The sequence below is a fragment of the Hyperolius riggenbachi genome, chromosome 8 (assembly GCF_040937935.1).
Source record: "Hyperolius riggenbachi isolate aHypRig1 chromosome 8, aHypRig1.pri, whole genome shotgun sequence".
Classification (NCBI taxonomy): domain Eukaryota; kingdom Metazoa; phylum Chordata; class Amphibia; order Anura; family Hyperoliidae; genus Hyperolius; species Hyperolius riggenbachi.
In genome coordinates this window covers 196,314,426-196,336,370 of record NC_090653.1, presented here as the reverse complement: position 1 = coordinate 196,336,370, position 21,945 = coordinate 196,314,426, and the positions used below count along the sequence as shown (strand labels likewise).

At 43.9% G+C, this 21,945-nt stretch overlaps 1 protein-coding gene across 1 annotated transcript in view; it reads right to left on the bottom strand.

Annotated features, from left to right (window-relative positions):
• Nucleotides 1–21,945, bottom strand: part of AIFM1 (apoptosis inducing factor mitochondria associated 1) — a 200,237-nt gene that overhangs the window by 74,075 nt on the left and 104,217 nt on the right. Inside the window, exon 9 of the mRNA XM_068248075.1 lies at nt 8,775–8,859. Coding sequence (XP_068104176.1) covers nt 8,775–8,859 — 85 coding nt within the window. The remainder of the gene's footprint in view (nt 1–8,774; nt 8,860–21,945) is intronic.

Genomic DNA, 21,945 nt, shown 5'->3' with positions numbered 1-21,945 from the left:
ACCATCCGTTCACCTTTTCTGCGTCGCACAAAGACACGGTGGTTGGAACCAAAAATCTCAAATTTGGACTCATCAGACCAAAGCACAGATTTCCACTGGTCTAATGTCCATTCCTTGTGTTCTTTAGCCCAAACAAGTCTCTTCTGCTTGTTGCCTGTCCTTAATAGTGGTTTCCTAGCAGATATTCTACCATGAAGGCCTGATTCACCCAGTATCCTCTTAACAGTTGCTCTATAGATGTGTCTGCTGCTAGTACTCTGTGTGGCATTGACCTGGTCTCTAATCTGAGCTGCTCCGCAGCAGAGGAGACTCTTGGTCTTCCTTTCCTGGGGCGGTCCGCATGTGAGCCAGTTTCTTTGTATCGTTTGATGGTTTTTTTATACTTTCAAAGTCTTCCTAATTTTTCGGACTGACTGACCTTCATTTCTTAAAGTAAAGTAATGATGGCCACTGGTTTTTTCTTTACTTAGCTGCTTTTTTCTTGCCATAATACAAATTCTAACAGTCTATTCAGTAGGACTATCAGCTGTGTATCCACCTGACTTCTCCACAACGCAACTGATGGTCCCAACCCCATTTATAAGGCAAGAAATCCCACTTATTAAACCTGACAGGGCACACCTGTGAAATGAAAACCATTTCAGGTGACTACCTCTTGAAGCTCATCAAGATAATGCCAAGAGTGTGCAAAGCAGTAATCAAAGCAAAAGGTGCCTAGAATATGACATATTTTCAGTTGTTTCACACTTTTTGGTTATGTACTAATCTTCCACATGTATTAATTCATAGTGTGGATGCCTTCAGTGTGAATCTACAATGTTCATAGTCATAAAAATAAAGAAATTCTTTGAATGAGAAGGTGTGTCCAAACTTTTGGTCTGTACTGTATATGCAGCTCAACATATTTCAGTTGATCCACAGGAAGGCAAAAAACCCTTTGAAGGCTTGGACCAATTAGTGACAACAAAACCCTTACTGACTCAAAATGGCATCCAGATAAAATCAATACCACTGGGAAATTACAGCAATTATAGCCATGGATGTCTTTCAATACAAGAAAAGCAACCAACTCCCTGTTAAAAGTACATATTGAAGTTGCCTTAGCTAATTCCTGTGGTAATACTTTTCAAATTTGAATCACTCTCACTGTAAAAAACCCTTTTCTAGACATATGGCAAAACGCTTTTTCCTCCTTCTGCAGATAATGCGCCTTAGTCCTTTGCAAAAGCTCATATGCCAAGCTTTTATATTGCCTGCTGATGTATTTACACATGTTAATTAGATAACCTCAAGGACAGATTTTCTCCTGACTAAATAAGCCTAGTTTCTCTTTAAAGAGGAGCTGTTAGGTATAAGGTCTCAGAGAAAATAAACACATATATCAGTAGCTAAATACTGGCTGTACTTACATTACATATGCATTTCACTGTCCACGTTTGTACTTCACAGAATTTGTATATAGTATATGCAGAGATTGATGCTCCTGACAGCTCATGGCAGGTTCCATGTTTGTCTGTCTCCTATGAAGCCAAATGTGTCGTCATGTCCTGCCTGCTTCCTGATCACAGAAAAGCTCGTACTGAATAACACTAGTGTGCAGTGAATATTAATTAGCCATGTGGCTAGGAACAATAGCGGACTCCTGCAGTGTACTCTGCCGGGAGATTTATCAATTTATCAGTGCTGTGCGCTGGACTGAGTTACAAGCTGCTGAAACTTGATCCTGTAACTTCTCCTTAGCAGCCGAGGGGAGGGCCCCAGAATGCTTTGCAGTATGGTATGCGGCTTGCGTCCTAGCTTGGGTCTAACAGCTTTGCTGATAAGCACACATCAAATGAAGGAGAGATTTTTATCTTCACTATTGCCTTTTTGGCTTCCGTCTAAACTGTTTAACACAGGAGAATAGAGGTTTAAATTAGCTTCTGCAGCCTGACAGTTACTCTTTAACTTTTCCTAGTAAGGGAGACCTTCCATCCCTCTGATGAATTGTGTTACTCGTTTCTGCACGTGCTCTAAATCTGCAAGTCACTCCTGCAGAGCCGGTCTTTGGGGGTGGCAAGTGGGGCAATCGCCCCAGGCCCCGCGCCTGAAGAGGCCCCGCACCCTCTGCAGTGCTGGGGAGAGCGGGCATAGTTGTTAAAACTCACGTGTCTTCACCGATGCTCACAGCCACCATCTATTTCCTCTCCCAGCATCTGTGTATTGGTAACAGCGCCCCCTGGGATGGCGTGACCGCATGTCAGCACAGGGGGGCACTGTTACCAATACACAGATGCTGGGAGAGGAACTAGATGGTAGCTGTGAGCATCGGTGAAGACACGTGAGTTTTAACAACTATGCCCGCTCTCCCCAGCACTGCAGCCACCTTATCTAACCTGTACTGCAGGGGAATTACCTATCTAATCTATACTGCAGGGCATCTACCTATATAATCTATACTGCAGGGCACCTACCTATCTAATCTATACTGCGGGGCACCTACCTAACCTATACTGCAGGCTGGCACCTATCTAATCTATACTGCAGGCACCTTCCTATCTAATCTATACTGCAGGCTGGCACCTATCTAATCTATACTGCAGGCTGGCACCTATCTAACCTATACTGCAGGCTGGCACCTATCTAATCAATACTGCGGGGCACCTACCTAACCTATACTGCAGGCTGGCACCTATCTAATATATACTGCAGGCACCTATCTAATCTATACTCCAGGCTGGCACCTATCTAATCTATACTGCAGGCACCTATCTAACTTATACTGCAGGCTGGCACCTATCTAATCTATACTGCAGGCTGGCACCTATCTAATCTATACTGCAGGCACCTATCTAATCTATACTGCAGGCTGGCACCTATCTAATCTATACTGCAGACTGGCACCTATCTAATCTATACTGCAGGGCACCACCCTACCTAATCAATACTGCAGGCACCTATCTAATATATACTGTGGGGTACCTACCTAACTAATCTATACTGCAGGCACCTTCCTATCTAATCTGTACTGCAGGGCACCTACCTACCTATCTAATCTGTATTGCAGGGCACCTACCTGTCTAATCTATACTGCAGGCACCTATCTAATCTATACTGCAGTGCACCTATCTAATCTATACTGCGGGGCACCTACCTGACTAATCTATACTGCAGGCACCTATCTAATTTATACTGCAGGGTACCTTCCTACCTATCTAATCTGTACTGCAGGGCACCTACCTGTCTAATCTATACTGCAGGCACCTATCTAATCTGTACTGCAGGACACCACCCTATCTAATCTATATTGCAGGCACCTATCTAATATATACTGCGGGGCACCTACCTGACTAATTTATACTGCAGGCACCTATCTAATCTGTACTGCAGGGCACCACCCTATCTAATCTATACTGCAGGCTTATATTGGAGGCACCTACCTATCTAACCTATACAGTGTGTGCTTCCACAACGTGTATCCGCAGCATATGTCTCTAGGCCCCGCATATGACACTCGCCCCAGGCCCCGCGTACTCTAAAGCCACCTCTGCACTCCTGTAATGCAATGCCGAAAGCTGTATTCCATATTCCAGATGCGGCCTTACAAGAGAGCTAAACAGGAGCAGTATTATGCTTGCATCCCAAGTTTCTATCTCCCTTTTAATGCATCTCAAAATTGGATTTGCTTTAGCTACAGCTGCTTGGTATTGAATACAATAATTTAGCTTGTCAAATACTCCTAAGTAAAATGTGGCTGGTCTGTGATAGAGTAACCAGTATGCCTGCTGAGTGTCAAAAGTTACATGTGGAGTGTGTTGTACTTAAGGCAATAGTGGTGGAGTATATGGCAGTGACTGGGCTCATTGTGTTTGTGTGTGTGTGTGTGTGTGTGTGTGTGTGTGTGTGTGTGTGTGTGTGTGTGTGGTGTGTGTGTGTGTGTGTGTGTGTGTGTGTGTGTGTGTGTGTGTGTGTGTGTGTGTGTGTGTGTGTACTGTAGATCACTATTATTGGCATTTGATATTTTGAGGTTTGACGAGGAGTGACCCGTTACTCATGGAGACAGAGGACATGGACGTGTAATAAGGAACATTGTATGAAGAATCATATGGGAAGCAGCTCGCATACTCATTGCTAGACATTGGAAATCTGTCACCCCGCCCACAATCCCTGAATGGCTTAGTGAAGTCCAAACAATTAGCCAAATGGAATCCATGACCCATGCTCTATATGGCAGGGAGGAGGTCCACAATAAGACATGGGTGCACTGGCACATATTTGTAGAAACCCAAGAATACAGAGATGCAATGGCTAATACCTGACAGTCATCCCCTGGTTGTTCTTCTACACCATAGCTCAGATAGCCACATACTATTTGGACTCAGATGGAGTTCTGGTACTGATGGGATGCCCCCAAAACCTCCTACCCGTTCCTTCCTCTTACTATACACTTTCTCTCTTGTCTTCCCTCTTTCTTCTTCTCTTTTACCTCCTTTCTCCCCCTAGATAGTGGAGTTGCAGATTTCAGTATAATTAGCCTGCTCTATTTCCACTCTGCACACTGGACTCAGGAGCTGGGGGATGGGAAGGGGCTCCCCCTCAGACTATGCATGACCCTTTTTCCATAGGCGTATGCATCTACCTTACATGGTCCCTGGCAGTATGATCCCTTTGGGCTCCAGGGGCCATGGTTTCTTCACAATCTCTCACCCCTCCCCTTATCTATCCAATGCTTGTGGAAACATGGGTCTGCGAGGATATCGCCCTGTAAAAATATCCTTCTTCCAACCCTTTGGGGGGACCCCCCTTCACATCACCCCAATAATATACTTCCTATTATGTGAATGTATTACCTACGGAGTCACTGGCTGACTACCGTACTTGCATTGCTCCTTGGCCCACACTTTGTGTTACATAACTCCTTACACTCCTGATGTTACATCTGCTAATTGTTATTATGCATACTGCACTCCTGAAATGTTTGTACAATTTCTGTGCTTTTTATATTTGAAAAATAAAGAATCTTTAAAAAAAAGAATCATATGGGACTTGTGTTTAGGGGATTTTCCTGGTTTTTATATCCTGTAACTATAATTTGGAATTAAATCTCCCAGTGGACTGGTTGTGTATGGTGCTTTCCATGGCATAATCCGCATAGCATAACAGCAGACTTTTCCAAGCACTTAGCAAAGTGTCAATTCATAAAGGCTGTTACCGCATGAAAAGCTACAATTACTGACCAGGTAGATAAATTACCGACTTGGCTGTAGTTACCTCCAACACGTCAGTAAATTGTCAGCAAACCTCAATTCATAAAGCCTTCAACAAGCGGTAAGCCGAGCGATGATTACCGACACCTCTAGTGAAGGGAGCCGTTGTCTGTGTGAGTTATCTGTGGCTGTTCAGGGAGCCATCTGTGTGAGTCATCTGTGGCTGTGCAGAGAGCTGTCTGTGTGAGTCATCTGTGCAGAGATCCATCTGTGTGAGTCATCTGTGCAGGGAAGTCTGTATGAGTCATCTGTGCAAAGAGCCATCTGTGTGAGTCATCTGTGCAGGGAAGCCTGTGTGAGTCATCTGTGCAGAGAGCCATCTGTGCAGGGAAGTCTGTGTGAGTCATCTGTGCACAAAGCCGCCTGTGAGTCATCTGTGCAGGGAAGTCTGTGTGAATCATCTGTACATGGAGCCATAATTACAGCTTATAACAAAAGAGAGATATCGCCACACTTCTGCTGTACCGCTCAATGGGCTGCGGTAATTTATTGAACTTCAAAGGCAGCTGTGAAAATCTTTATGAATTAGCACACAAAGGTCTAAAATACCGAATGCGGTATTTTCCCTCCAGATTTTTTTTTTATCGCACTGCTTTTATGAATCGAGGCCCATAGTGTATCACAACTAAAAGTAAAATATACCAGATGAGAATCACACTGCTGTGCTAACCCCAACAATCAACATAATTCAGTAAAAAGTATACCCAACTTTAATTCAGTCTCAAGAGAAACCATTCAGCCGTGGAAGTTCAACAGTTATTAGAGTTTGAATAAGATTTCTCTTTAATGCAAATCTTCTGCGCATCCATACGGGGAATTCAGGTTTCCAGAATTCAGATGTATGGTCGCGTAGGTAAGGTAACAATCAGATCTCTTCCACTTTCAGCCAAGAGACATCCTCAGAAAAAACACACCCGATCATAGTGTAGCCCAAGATTTAATAAGCAGATAAAAACAGAAGTTGCACTCACAAGCTTTGTAGGAGGTATGCAAGTTCAGCTGGCCTGGGTTCCTGCAGCGTCCCACAGTCTGCATACATGAAAAAAGGCGTGCGGAGGGCGCCGGGTTTGCCCATAGTAGAATCTCATTAAAATTAGCAATATTCTACTACTAAATTTCCATAGTAGAATATCTACTATTGCTAAACCTAACCCTACTCTCACACAGAACCCTCCCCTAACCCCAAGACCCAACTGGTGGTGTCTAACCCCACCACCTGTGGTGCCTAAACCTAACCCCCCTCCTTAACCCAATTCCCCCTCCTCCGATAGGTATCTGCAAGCCATTTGTTGTTCTGCAAGCCTGTGCGGAAAGAATGTCCCCTTGCCTCCATTCATAGCAGCATATTGTGGCTTTGTGGGTTTTCTTTACATAGTTACATAGTTATTTTGGTTGAAAAAAGACATACGTCCATCGAGTTCAACCAGTACAAAGTACAACTCCAGCCTGCTCCCTCACATATCCCTATTGATCCAGAGGAAGGCGAAAAAACCCTTACAAGGCATGGTCCAATTAGCCCCAAAAGGAAAAAATTCCTTCCTGACTCCAGATGGCAATCAGATAAAATCCCTGGATCAACATCATTAGGCATTACCTAGTAATTGTAGCCATGGATGTCTTTCAACGCAAGGAAAGCATCTAAGCCCCCTTTAAATGCAGGTATAGAGTTTGCCATAACGACTTTCTGTGGCAATGCATTCCACATCTTAATCACTCTTACTGTAAAGAACCCTTTCCTAAATAAATGGCTAAAACGTTTTTCCTCCATGCGCAGATCATGTCCTCTAGTTCCTTGAGAAGGCCTAGGGACAAAAAGCTTATCCGCCAAGCTATTATATTGCCCTCTGATGTATTTATACATGTTAATTAGATCTCCTCTCCTGCCCAAATTTCCCCCTAAGAATGCTAAATGCGGCTTTTATCACAGGCGCCTATGGCTGCACCGTTTTTTCCGTATGGGCTCCTGCGCCCTTTTTTCCTGCTTCGCCAAAGTCTGCCCACTGTGAGATTGCACAGTGTCCAGATTCAACGGAGGGATCTAATGGCAGGCAGACTGTGGGACGCTGCAGGAACCCAGGCTACCTGCCTGACATTACATAACTTGTACAAAGCTGTTATGCAACCTACACTTGTGAATGCAACTCTTGTTATGTTATGATCCAGGCTGAAAGTGGGAGAGATCTGATGTTGTTACCTTACCTGCTTGAGAATACATCTAAATTCTGGAAGCCTGAATTTCTGGCTAGTTCTAGTGAGCCTTAAGTGTTGGGGGGGTTTGCTGTGTGTTATCCAAATAGCACGATTCCACGACCATGACACTGTGGGTCGAATCGTGCTATTTGGTTAATGCGCCATTTCACTCTGTTCTGTTGCAGGTGTAATTGGTTTGTGTTCCCCCTATTGATGCAAAGCGGATTTGCATTGAAGATAACTAAATGTAGTGGCTATATTGATGGTGTTCCAAGCAATTGGAAAGGTTGCAATAGAAAGACAGCTTTGCTTAAAAACTAGGCAGCCTGGATAACATATTTGGGTACAATGGGGCAGGTGGAAAAAACAGGAAATATGACCTCAGCTTTTGTGTTCTTTGATTCTATGTTTCTGGGCACGAATACTGAATATCTTCTGTTTCTTTTTCTCATGCTCATTAATTGTATATGTTTGTTTTTAGATGGAAGGGCATTAATATGTGGTGGATATGATGAGTGGTTTTTGCTAATCCTTGATCATGGGCACGCTACGGTTTACATTGCGGGTTTGCTCTCTGCCCCCTTTTTGCTGAGATTTGTCACAGGCTCCTTACAGCTGTCTGACTCTGATGACAAGCACCAATCACATTGTTGCTACTGAAGACAACATAGGCAGTGAGTGTGGTGAGGGGTGTAGTGAGTAGCATGCTTGGTTAACCACCCATACATTGGGAGAAGCAATGATGTGGTTATGTGCGGTGAGCTAAAGAATCAACAATTTGTGTGACTTTGCAATTGTTTGCATCAATATGCATATGTATACTTATTAGCATATCATGTAACCTGTTTCCCATCAGGATTGCCGAAGCACCAGCACCTACACAAGCTTTGACGGGGTTCACTGGTGGACACCTGGGGAGGTGCTTTGAGTGTCCACTTGTTTATGACTTATGCAGTTTAAAAAATGGTTTAATAGCCCCTCCAAAAAACAGTCAGTTGCTGCCACCATTTTTATGATTCAATTAAAAGCTTTAATTACACAACCAGATGGTGCTGGCCCGACTGTGTGACTGTCCTAGAAGAAAAACAGGCTGACCTACATCCCCTACAATACCTAAAAATAAAGCGCCTTTATACATTCTCCTGATAGGTTTACAATGCCTTATTTTGTCAGTAACCCATGTCCACTAGGTGAATCCATGTCTAAGGGTTTCTACCTTTCTTTGAGTGGACTAGGGTTTTTGAGGGTACATGCCAGTATGTATTTCTCATATTAGACCCCATAAACAAACATTTCTATTTTTTCCTCCTAAATTGGAGTAAAAGTATGTGGCCATACCTGTAGCAATTAAACACTTGTCATAAGAGATGCTGGTCCCATCATCCAGTGTAACCTTGTTCTCTCGAACATCCAGATGTATTACCTAAAAAACAAACCACAAGCTAAGGCACAAGAGTAAAACACTCTGAAAGTGGCTAATTCTTGTTGTAGAACTGCTCCACATGTATACTAGTGAGATATCCTCTGTAGATTTAGAACACTGCTCCATAAATAATAAGGGTCAGCCATACTATCCCAGGTAAAAAAAAACACCACACATAAGTAGATAATACCTGTTCTACTTACATAACCTTATAGTAAATAATAAATAATGAGAAAACCGTTCCAGGCATTTTCCATCTTTGCTGCCTCTTACTGAAGCCAATCCTGATGTATTTTTCCTTCCTTGCCTGAAGTGGTGTGTGCAGAAATGCATATCTAGTTTGCCTTGTAAACACATATGAGCAGAAGATCAATTGGATTTCAGCAGCTTCTGCAGAGGGGTGAGGTTATTTATCTTCTATTTCCTTTCTCAGCCTTGTGTCACACTGACTCTTTTAAGGACAGCACAAGAGGTTGGTTTGCTTGATAGAAGAGAGCTTAGGAAAAAAGTGATAAAAAACCAGCAGACTAGGGATATTCAATTCATCTCCACGTTTGACAACCATGCACAATTAGTGAGGAGGAGCATCCTGGATAATTGGACATTGATAGAAGCTGACCCCATGTTGTCAAAAATTTTCCCCACACCACCATCTTTTGTATATCGGAGGGGAAAAAATGTTCGGGACATGCTAGTGCGGGCAGATGTCAGGAAAAATGCCATACAGAAGAGAACCTTTTTGCCTAAAAAAATGGGAACGTTCCCGTGCATGAATTGCCAGAATTGCTCTAGTATCATCAAGGGTGACCATATTAGACATCCTTTGAAGGGTACCAAGATAGACATAAAAGGGAATTTTTCATGTGTAACTGAAAATGTGATATATTTCTTGAAATGCCCCTGTGGGGTTGGATATGTAGGACAGACTTCTAGAGCTGTTCGTGTAAGAATTAATGAACACCGTAGTAATATTAGAATGTACAAGAAATATGCTAATAATCCTGATAAAAAAATTGACTCCCCTGTAGGGAAACACTACTACGAGTGTGGACATAATGTCAGTGATTTGCGCTGGTGTGTCCTGGAAAAAGTTTACACGAATGAAGGTGATAACGGTGAAATTACGCTACTAAGAAGGGAAAGCAGATGGATGGATAAGTTAAGTACGCTTACACCAAATGGACTTAATGAGGCCTTTAGCCTCAAATGCTTTCTGTGACACTGTCTCTTTAATTGCTAATGTCTCTCTGAACTTACTAAGTGTGTGCCCGCCCTTGATGGGTGTGTTTTAATGTTTATATAGGTGAGTGATTTTTGTATTTGGTAACACTTGATAAAGGCCGTTGGGCCGAAACGTCGTGCTGTTTGCTACTATGGTGCTAATAAAGCCAAAGCTATAATTGCAGAATCCAGGTTGAGACCCAGTTACTTCCTTTCTTCGTGTGTTGGCTTCCCTCACACTGCAATGCCCTCAGCCAATCAGCAAAGAGCAGGAACGTGGGAGGGGAAAAAAGATAGATAAGGCTTTTTTTTTTAGCTTCCCTCTCCCCAACAATGTAAGAGAAAAGAGCCAGGCTAACTGAGATAAAATCCATTACAGCAGTGCAGTGGGTAATAGGAATTCGATTTTATGGCTGACAATCCAGCTTTAATGCCCTTGCTTGCTATTTGATTTTTGGTGGAATTGCAAATACCCATTGAAAGGGAGCTGAATGGCATTGCACCAAAAATGCAAGATGCAGTGAATTTGCAGATCATAGAGGATCTGTTAGCAGGAACAGTGCGCATCACCCTACATTCTTGTGCGGATGTCTTTGCGATCGACAAGCTGCATGAGTTTCAACAATCTGACCAAAGCACATGTAGTGTAAAAGAGACCTTCATTCTTATGAATATGTTAGAGCTGCCTAGCTATTCTACTGTTCTTTGCAGACTACATACATTTACAGCATGTACTCGTGTAAAGAGATCTACTCTAGAGGCTTTTTAGCCTAGCCTTCCCTTTTAGCACCTAGCAAGAATCATAAAACCAACATTCAGTTAATCAGTGTTGACACTATTTAAACCATATGTATTTATTTACTAGTCTACCTAAGCCCGTTTAAAAATCTCTCTAATCTGAGCTGCTGTTAACCTGCGATTTCTGAGAGGCTGGTGACTCGGATGAACTTATCCTCCACAGCAGAGGTGACTCTTGGTCTTCCTTTCCTTGGGCGGTCCGCATGTGAGCCAGTTTCTTCGTAGCGTTTGATGGTTTTTGAGACTGCACTTGGGGACACTTTCAAAGTTTTCCTAATTTTTCGGACTGACTGACGACCTTTACAGCGAACAGTCTATTCAGTAGGACTATCAGCTGTGTATCCACCTGACTTCTCCACAATGCAACTGATGGCCCCAACCCCATTTATAAGGCAAGAAATCCCACTTATTAACACTAGATTTACCAGGCCTGCGCAGATCTGCGTAAATTCCCTGGACCTCACACTTACTAGCACCCCTGCTGAGTTTTTTAACATGCCATCAGCTCCATTGTTCTTTCTTTTGTTCTGAAAACACACCCATTACCTGTGAGGCCTGGCACATTTGCATTTGTTTACTTAAAGTAGCTCAGATCCAAGGTGATTTAGTTCATTTGCCCACCTCACATCCCCACAACCAGAGAGTTCTGTTCTTTGTGTGCCAGACTGATACTGTAATCAAGGGGCTTTTATTGGTGTTTCAATGTGCACTGTGTGGGTAAAGGAGGACAATGGAGTGCCCAGTGCAGTAGCAAGTCACTCGTGCTTCACTGTGCAAGCTGGACGCACAAAGTCTGCTAAGGTTTGTCATTGCCATAATACATATGATATTTATATAAACCCACGATGGACAATTTCTTTACTTCACTGTCACTCAGACTGCTGCAGCGCAAAACAACGCTATTGGGCACAGTGAATAAAGTCCGGTGTGAACTTCCTCAGCTTGCAAAAGAGGTATTATTATTATTTATAAAGCGCCAACATATTACGCAGTGCTGGACATTAATTTAGGTTACAGACAATATTTAGGGGTGACATACAGCAATGACAATATAGGAATACAAGAAAACCAGATCACACAGCACAGTATGAGTACAAGGTAATGCTTAGTCAGTCACTGGATGGGAGCATGGAGATTAGGCAAGTTAGGTTCACTCAAATGCATAGCATGGGTCCACAGTAATGGAGGTGCATGATCAGGTAGGACACAAAAGGAGGAGGACCAAAGGCTTACAATCTAGAGGTAGAGGTAGGTACACGAGAGGTAGGGGACCAGAGTTCAGCTGTGGGTTTAGAGAAATTGTGAGGGGTGGTAGGCCAGAGTGAAAAGGTGAGTTTTGAGGGCCTTCTTGAAGGTGTTGAAGGAGGGGGCTGCCCTAATGGGTGGAGGTAGGGAGTTCCATAGTGTTGGAGCAGCTCTTGAGAAGTCCTGGAGGAGTGCATGGGACTGGGTGATGCGGGGGACAGTCAGGCGAAGTTCATTGGAGGAGCGGAGTGAGCAGCTTTGTGTGTATCAATAGCATTTATAGATATTGGTTTTGCGCGAAAATGCTCGTTTGCGCGCGAAAATTCTCGTTTCACGTGAAAAATCACGATCGCGCAAAACGCAAAATTCTGTTTTATTTGTCAGTGTTTCAAACTTTACAGTGTTTGCAGACCCAGTGTCCATCGTCCCTGCGTTTGGCACAGGTGAATTTCTGACATGTTGCACAGGTAAACCTGAGATTCCTGTTGCAGCTCTCTTGCACCTGGCACTGTGTTGTCTGTACAGTCCCTGGCACAGCAGCTGCAACAGCTTCAGCAGCCCGCCTTTGTGCCAATATTTCCTTGTGCTGCATGAATCGGCAACGGAGTTCCTTAGCTAGAAGACTCAGAAACAATCTTCTTTTGTAGCACTGGCAGAGGAGTTCCTTGGGTCCTTGGAGATCGGGGGCACCTGTGCGGTCGCAACTAAAATTGGGTGTGGTCATGCAGCGAGTGGGCGTGGCCATGGGTGGGGCCAAATGTACATGAACTTAGCAGCGGTGTAAGCTACAGATAACGTGCCTGCCCATCGAAATATTGGATGGAGCCCCCTGTCCTTTATTTAGATAATTTACAATCAGTATAGGCATAGATCAAAGATGTATATGCACATACAATTTTGATTGGTCAATCACTGACCAATTTTACCACCCCCATGCAGTAAATGGGCCAACAGACAAATAATTTGAAGAACAGAGCTAAAATTGGCTAATCAAAATTGTATGTGGGTACCAGGCTTTACAGCGAATACTGTACATACTGAAAGTAGCAGGGATCAGCATACAATACAGCTGGTTTACAATCAGTCACAGGCACAGCGCAACATCGTATACTGTACACACTGGAGGTAGATCAGCACACAGTGCAGGCACTAAAGAGCAGCTTATACTGTACATACTGTAGGCAGCAGAGATCAGCACACTGCAGCTAGCTTGCAGAAAAATAGGTGTGGCCATGGACCAGAATGTGGGTGTAGTCACGGGTGGAGACAAATTTACATGAACTTCGCAATGGTGGGACATTAGCAGAGACCCCCAGTTAGGTAGGGAGTGACAGAAGGGACCCCTGTTAGGTAGTGAGTGACAGGGACCCCCTCACCTCGCAGCCAGCAGCGTCAGACCTCGATCAGTGGGCGACCTGACCAGTTAGAGCGGGCGCAAATATGTGGAAGCGATGTCACTTCCGCATATCAGCGGTGTCCGCTAGGTGCTAGCGCCCGCTCTAACTGGTCGCCGGCTGATCGAGGTCTGACGCTGCTGGCTGTCTGGCAGCGTGGACAGCTGCGGCGGCCACGGTGGGGGGGGGGGGGGGGGGGGGTTGGTGGCGGAGGACGGGAGGGGGGGGGGGGGCAGCGGGGCCTGGGCACCCCTGGAAATAGATTGGGGGCACCCCAGAAAATGTTGGGGGCACGGGCCCTCAAAATAGCGCTAGCGACGCCACTGAGCACTGGTGTAAAATTATACACACATTCACATACCTTCATGTGGTTATAGTCTGTTATCATATTGGGTTTCCTCTTTCTGCCGTCACCGATCGTCACGTCTTGGTGCATTTCACTTAGAACACACACAGTCTTGTTTTTTTTAGGTGTCAAGGAGACACTGCCACTTCTAAGCACTGAAGTGGAGAATACCTCTCGCTGTGCAGTGTCTTTTGCAAGCTAAGGAAGTTCACGCCGGACTTTATTCACCGTGCCCAATAGCGTTGTTTTGCGCTGCAGCAGTCTGTGCGACAGTGACAGTGAAGTAAAGAAATTGTCCGTCGTGACATTTCTCCCATCATCCAAAAATGGCTCCATCAGATTCATGACCACGTTCTCTGCCAGCCTCTCTCCCTTCTGACGACTGGGGTCCTTTCCCAAGTAAGGAGATGCATTTATCCCCTGAACTTCAGCGCTGCAAGGTCTCTTATTTTAGGAATCCATCACCGACACCCAACAAAGTGCAGGCTTACCAGCTTCCCATAAGACCCAAATTATAAGGTCTAAGCGTGTGTGTGGTCAAAATCCCCACCGATCTAACACTTCCACGTCCAGCGATCCAGATGCTCCTGATGTCAGTCCTCTGAGGATATTCTCCGCAAATGAGGATATATATCACAAAGCAAAAACAAATCTAAGTGCTCTCTGTTTCCATAAAAAATATGCACTTTATTCATGTAAAAAACGTGAACAAGTACTCACATAAGGGCCCTTGTTACAGGGACCCTCAGTAGACACAGTGTGTATAAATATATCAGCAGGGCGCCAATCTCCCATCTGCCATCCGTTCTGTCCGCCCGACCTAGGTTTCGCTATTGCGTCCTCAGGGGCTTCTAAACGGAATGGCAATCCGGGTGAGTGTTAAATAGTCTCTCACCTCCATCTTACTTTCCGTGCGTTCCATTCGGCGGAAGTCCGGATGTGACGCAGCGGAAGTGACGTCACGCTGGTTTGAACGCGCGGCTTGACTCGCTGGCGGTGTCTAAGATGGAGGTGAGAGACTATTTAACACTCACCCGGTTTGCCAATCCATTTAGAAGCCCGAGGACGCAATAGCGAAACCTAGGTCGGGCGGACAGAACGGATGGCAGATGGGAGATTGGCGCCCTGCTGATATATTTATACACGCTGTGTCTACTGAGGGTCCCTGTAACAAGGGCCCTTATGTGAGTACTTGTTCACGTTTTTTACATGAATAAAGTGCATATTTTTTATAGAAACAGAGCACTTAGATTTGTTTTTGCTTTGTGATATATATCCTCATTTGCGGAGAATATCCTCAGAGGACTGACATCAGGAGCATCTGGATCGCAGGACGTGGAAGTGTTAGATCGGTGGGGGTTTTGACCACACACACGCTCAGACCTTATAATTTGGGTCTTATGGGAAGCTGGTAAGCCTGCACTTTGTTGGGTGTCGGAGATGGATTCCTAAAATAAGAGACCTTGCAGCGCTGAAGTTCAGGGGATATATGTTATTGTGAAGTCATTCTGAAGGACTTTTTAACTTCTGGGCAGCTCATGGAACTTTTATAGATCTTTGCAAGGAGATGCATTGCAGACATATTTGGTCTCCAAATCCGTGGCCATCCAGAACTTGATTTCAAATTTGTCTGGCTTGGTTGCGATATACTGTGTGAATGGACAACGAACCTTGGTAGGGAACAGTTGTTCATCTATGGTCATGTGTTCTGGAGTGCACAGCACTGTGTCATGCCACTCCCTTACATACACTGCTACAATGGATGGACAGCATCACACCTTTTGGCCACCTCTACAGCATTCATATGTTGTGAAAAGCCAGCCTAATTGCATTACAGTATCTGCCATACTGCCATCAATGCCATGGCAATGGAATGCCTCAGTCTGTCATCATTTGTCATGTCAATGGAACACTGCCAAAAGTGCCAATTGCCCTCTGATTGCATTTTGCTGCATGAATCGGCAACAGAGTTCTGCGTCTGAGTGGGTTTCCTCCGGGCACCCCGGTTTCCCATCACATCTCAAAAACATACAGATAAGTTAATTGGCTTCCCTCGAATTTGGCCCTAGATGACGATACATACACTACATGATACATACATAGACATACTGTATGATTATGACAGGAACTAGATTGTGAGCCCCTCTGAGGGACAGTTAGTGACGAGACAATATACTCTGTACAGTGCTGCGTAATTTATTGGCGCTATATAAATACTTAAATAAAATCTGCCCCTGCCTTTCCACCCATACTGCCCTCACTCATGCAACCCCCAATATCTGCTACAGGCACCCGTACCCCAACCTCTGTTTCACCTCAGACACTTCGTCTACACTTCAGAGTCCTCTACACTTCACTTCATTGGAGACTGAAGTGTTAGCAAGTTTTCATTGTATTCATGTCATTGTACCAGCAACTTTTCATTCTGTTTTCACACAATTTTTTATAAAGGACTTGTGTTTCCATAAATTGTGAATGTGTGTCTAATATTTGCAGGTCAGTGAATGTGGGGGATATTTTGTATAAATACGGCAGGCATGTCTGAAGGTTTCCATGTCTTATGGTGGGCATACACTGTTAGTTTTATGCGCCGGATCGAGCCAGCGGCTCGATGCCGGCGAATCCCCGCTCGTCCCCGCCGGCGCTTCCTTATCACCGCTCGATTCACTGCCATTGTCCGCCGGTGGGAATCTAGCGGGCGCGGGCCAAGCGGCATGATCGGGCCAGCTGAATATTATCAGCTGGCCGGATTAGCTGGTCGATACACGGTACAGAAACGTACCGTGTATCCCCAGCATTACACACAGGTTTAGATCTGCCTTGGATCTGAGCTACTCTGAGTAAACAAATGGAAATGTGCCAGGCCTTACAGGTAATGGGTGGTTTGCACAACAATAGATTGAAGATAATCAAGATGAAGACCTGTGAAAATCTCAGCAGGGGTAACCTCTGGCCTTGCAACAGAAAATGTGGTAATTCTAGTGTTAAACCAGACAGGGCACACCTGTGAAGTGAAAACCATTTCAGGTGATTACCTCTTGAAGCTCATCAAGAGAATGCCAATAGTGTGCAAAGCAGTAATCAAAGCAAAAGGTGGCTACTATGAAGAACCTAGAATATGACATATTTTCAGTTGTTTCACACTTTTTGGTTATGTACAATACCTCCACATGTGTTAATTCATAGTTTGGATGCCTTCAGTGTGAATCTACAATGTTCATAGTCATGAAAATAAAGAAAACTCTTTGAATGAGAAAGGAGAAAATGTGTCCAAACTTTTGGTCTGTACTGTTACATATATACATATACACACACACATAGGGTGGGCCATTTATATGGACACACCTTAATAAAATGGGAATGGTTGGTGATAGTAACTTCCTATTTGTGGCACATTAGTATATGTGGGGGAGGGGAAGGGGACTTTTCAAGATGGGTGGTCACCATGGCTGCCATTTTGAAGTCGGCCATTTTGAATCCAACTTTTGTTTTTTCAATAGGAAAAGGGTCATGTAACACATCAAACTTATTGGGAATTTCACAAGAAAAATAATGGTGTGCTTGGTTTTAACGTAACTTTATTCTTTCATGAGTTATTTACAAGTTTCTGACCACTTCTAAAATGTGTTCAATGTGCTGCCCATTGTGTTGGATTGTCAATGCAACCCTCTTGTCCCACTCTTCACACACTGATAGCAACATCGCAGGAGAAATTGTAGCACAGGCTTCTTGTATCTGTAGTTTCAGGTGCTGCACATCTCGTAGCTTTCCGTCCAAAAGCGAACGTTCCCGTCCATCTGTCCTCGCGGAATATTTCGATCACCGGCAGGTCTGAGTGCGTTGATAGCGGCGTTCGAATGTCCGACGACTGACGCTATCGGCAATAGATTACCTGTTCCGCCGCTGCGTGTCCCTGCGGTCCCTTCTCCGCGCTGGGCTGCGGCTGGCTTCACTTACTTCCTGTCCCGACAGGAAGTTTAAACAGTAGAGCGCCCTCTACTGTCTAAAACTTCCCCCGACAGGAAGTAAAGTGAAGCTGGAGCCCTGAGCAGAGAAGAGACAGCAGAGACAGGGGGACTTGCGCCGGCCGGATCAGGTAATGTATTCAGGGTACGGCGGCGGCAGCTCCACAGATTGTGAATTGGTTTCATAGTGAAATCGATTCAAAATCTATTTGCAGTGTAGGCAGCCAATAAATCCCTCTTTGATCAGATTCTATCACAGAGGGATCTATCTGCTGGTCGATCTGGTGGCAATCGAACAGTGTATGGCAGCCTTAAAGTACCCCTTACCTGGTTTCCCCCTCCCCTTAAACTTTTAATAGTATTTTACTATTAGTGCTGTGACAAAGTCACAGCACCATCCTCCCCCCTCCAGTACCCCCTGTGGACCCAGTTCTGCTCAGCCATCCTCTTCGACTGAAGCAGAACGTCGATTATGAGTGGGGAGGAAGGGACGTCCTTAACTCTGCCCCCTTCACCTGCCGGTTTAGATCTGTATAGGTTTTAGTGCACACAGCGCGCAGGGGAGCTGCGTTGTGTGCGGGCTTGTGGTAATTGAGGTCAGAATGATATCCGATCTCAATTACCACAAGCCCGCTGCATGCAGTAAAACATATACGGATCTAAACCGGCAGGTGAAGGGGCCACAGGGGGGGATGATCATGCTGTGTGCTGCGACGAAGCAATAAAACGACGCACCAACTATAAAGCAATTTTAAAAGACTTTAACACCAGGTCAGAGGTACTTTAAGGAATCTGTGACTGAAAGTGCCTTGCTCTGCAAAAAAAACCCAAAAACAAACAAAAAAAAACATACATTAAAGAAACGCTGTGAAAGAGACATTCACAAAAACTATACAAGCAAAACACACCTAAAGTAAATCAGTGACTGTAAGTGCATTACCAAGCAAAAACAACATAAATTAAAGATATGCAGTTAAAGGGACATTTGCAAACAAAACTATATAAGCAAAACACATCTAAAGGTGGCCACTAACGCTCCAATTTCTAGCGAAAAAACGTTAGCGCGATCAGAAATTCTGATCGGAAGTGAAATTGTTCACTACACCATCAACGAACCAATCTTTGCTTCCTATCTATCACAACCAACAAGAAAATGCAAATCCAAAATTTGGTTTGATGAAAATCCAATCAGATGGCTATTTTTATAATCGTTTGTAATCGATTGTGTCCATCAACAGAGATTATTTACAACCAATCCGATCAAAATTTCTGACCGTTTGAACGATTGGGGGGGGGGGGGGGGGGGAAAGGGGGGGGGGAAAGGGGGGGGGGGGGGGGGGTTGGGGGGAAAAAGGGGGGGGTTGGGGGCGGAGGGGGGGGGAAGTGATAATAAAGAAGAGAAGTGGGGGGGGGGGGGGAAGAGAGGGGGGAAAACTTTGTATTAGGGGGAAGCAAAATAGTGGTAATTTTAAGTTTTAAATATCAATATATAATCGTGACACTAATATTCATAAACATAATAAAACGTTAATCACAATCATGTGGTGAGTAGCATAATTGTACACATACACAAACAAACACAAGTGTATTAGGAGCGGTTATCCTATATGGGAATAGTGCACCAAAGTGCAGGGATGGGGATAGTACATTAGGTGTTAAGGAAAGATATGCAGAGTAAATATAGAGGGCACATAAAGAGACAAGTATCAAAAAGGTTCAAAAAAGGTTCACTTACCAGCAGTATGTCCAGATAGCACCTGGCGATATGGCAAGGCAACATTGACCTGATTCCCTCTTTATTAATTATCTTAATTCCAATGCTGCTGGACTACAATTTACTTCACAACATGATCCCATGAATATTGAATACCTTGATCTTACACTGTTCATAGAATCTAACACTATAAAAACTAAAACATATTTCAAACCGGTAGATGCTAACAATTATATACATTTTGAAAGTTTTCACCATCGCCCCTGGACCATCAACACACCATATAGCCAATTCAGAAGGATACATAGAAATTGTACAGACACCTCAGACTACAACGCACAATCAGACTTACTAACAAATTTCTGGCACGAAAATACCCCAAAAAACTTATTAAGGATGCTAAATTTAAAGCTAAAACAACCCCATCACATAACCCAGGTCAGCTCCCCACTAAGCCACCCAACGTAGATTGCCCCCGATTCATCACACGATACAATGCCCAACACCCACAAATCCGCTCAATTCTAACGAATAGGTGGGACATTCTACTGCAAGACCCCTATCTGCGACAATCCATTCCACAAAAACCTCAAATCACCTTCAGAAGAGCCCCTAACTTGCGTAATCTGCTAGCACCTAGGAAACTCCGCACACAAATATCCAATTCAATTCCAAACATTACACACTCCCCGGGTTGTTTTCCATGCAATAATACTAGATGTAAAGCTTGCCCATTCATTAATGTCACCACCTCATTCTGCTCCAATATCACCAAAACTAACTATTCAATTAAACACCCGATTACTTGCACTTCAAGATATATCATATATGTGATCTCCTGCCCTTGTCACCTCCAGTATGTGGGCCGCACGACACAACCGGATTGGACAACACAAAAGAAATATATTGAAAAACGTTCCCCTTCACAGCGTCTCGAGACACTTTCGGCACTCACCATCACAATGACCCCACTTTATTCCGTATAACACTTATAGAATCCATTAACCCGCAACAGCACAATGCTTTTGAAATACTGAAAGCGAGAGAAATGTTCTGGATACAAATACTGAGGACTCTCATTCCAGAGGGACTCAACGAACAACTAGAAAAAATACATTGACCATAACACATCAATATTATTTTAACCTAGTCGCCTCTTTTATCGGTCTGTGTCTTACATTCGAGTTTTTATTAATTTTTATTATCTTTTATTTATTTACGATTATAATCTTCTTGTGTTTTTAGTTCATTTTTACAATGGTATTTTAGCGTGATTTATGTTATGAATTCTATGCTTAGTATTAATTATACCAACGTGTTTCTGCTATATCCATACTCTATGTTCTAATCGGCTAGTCGGAACCTTTTACTTTTATTGTATTATCAATTTTACTCATGCCTATATATACATTTGTTTACATTGATAGTTGATAGTGTTGCAATGTAGAATTAATCATATGATAATAATTGCATATAATTTTACAGCTACAATAGTGTATATAGTCGGATCAAGTAACCTGAAATGTATGGATGCAAACTAGTATTTTTCCTATTATTAGTAATGGTTCCGCATCCCAATGCGTCCATATGTACGCCATATTTCCATTCCATGCCACCGTACGCATGGCGTCATGTTAGTACGCATGCGCCCCGTTTCATTACAGGTATATTGCGTCCAAATGTGCGCATGCGCGCATTGATAATAACACACAATCTCTAAACGTCATTACGCGTCGAGATACGCATGTACGCATGCGTAATGACGTAATTACGCATGGCGGGAAACCAAGCGCCCGCCCCACATTCCAATCAGCTAAGGGGAGTGGTTCACCGCTATATAAAACAGCAGTTCAGTTCCACTTGGCCACTGAGGCGCCAGGTGCTATCTGGACATACTGCTGGTAAGTGAACCTTTTTTGATACTTGTCTCTTTATGTGCCCTCTATATTTACTCTGCATATCTTTCCTTAACACCTAATGTACTATCCCCATCCCTGCACTTTGGTGCACTATTCCCATATAGGATAACCGCTCCTAATACACTTGTGTTTGTTTGTGTATGTGTACAAATATGCTACTCACCACATGATTGTGATTAACGTTTTATTATGTTTATGAATATTAGTGTCACGATTATATATTGATATTTAAAACTTAAAATTACCACTATTTTGCTTCCCCCTAATACAAAGTTTTCCCCCCTCTCTTCCCCCCCCCCCACTTCTCTTCTTTATTATCACTTCCCCGCCCCTCCGCCCCCCAACCCCCCCCCCCCTTTTTCCCCCCAAAACACCCCCCCGGTCCTTCCTTCCACCCCCATAATATAACTACCGGCAGGGCTGTGGAGTCGGTCCAAAAATCCACCGACTCCGACTCCTTAGTTTAGGATTCCACCGACTCCGA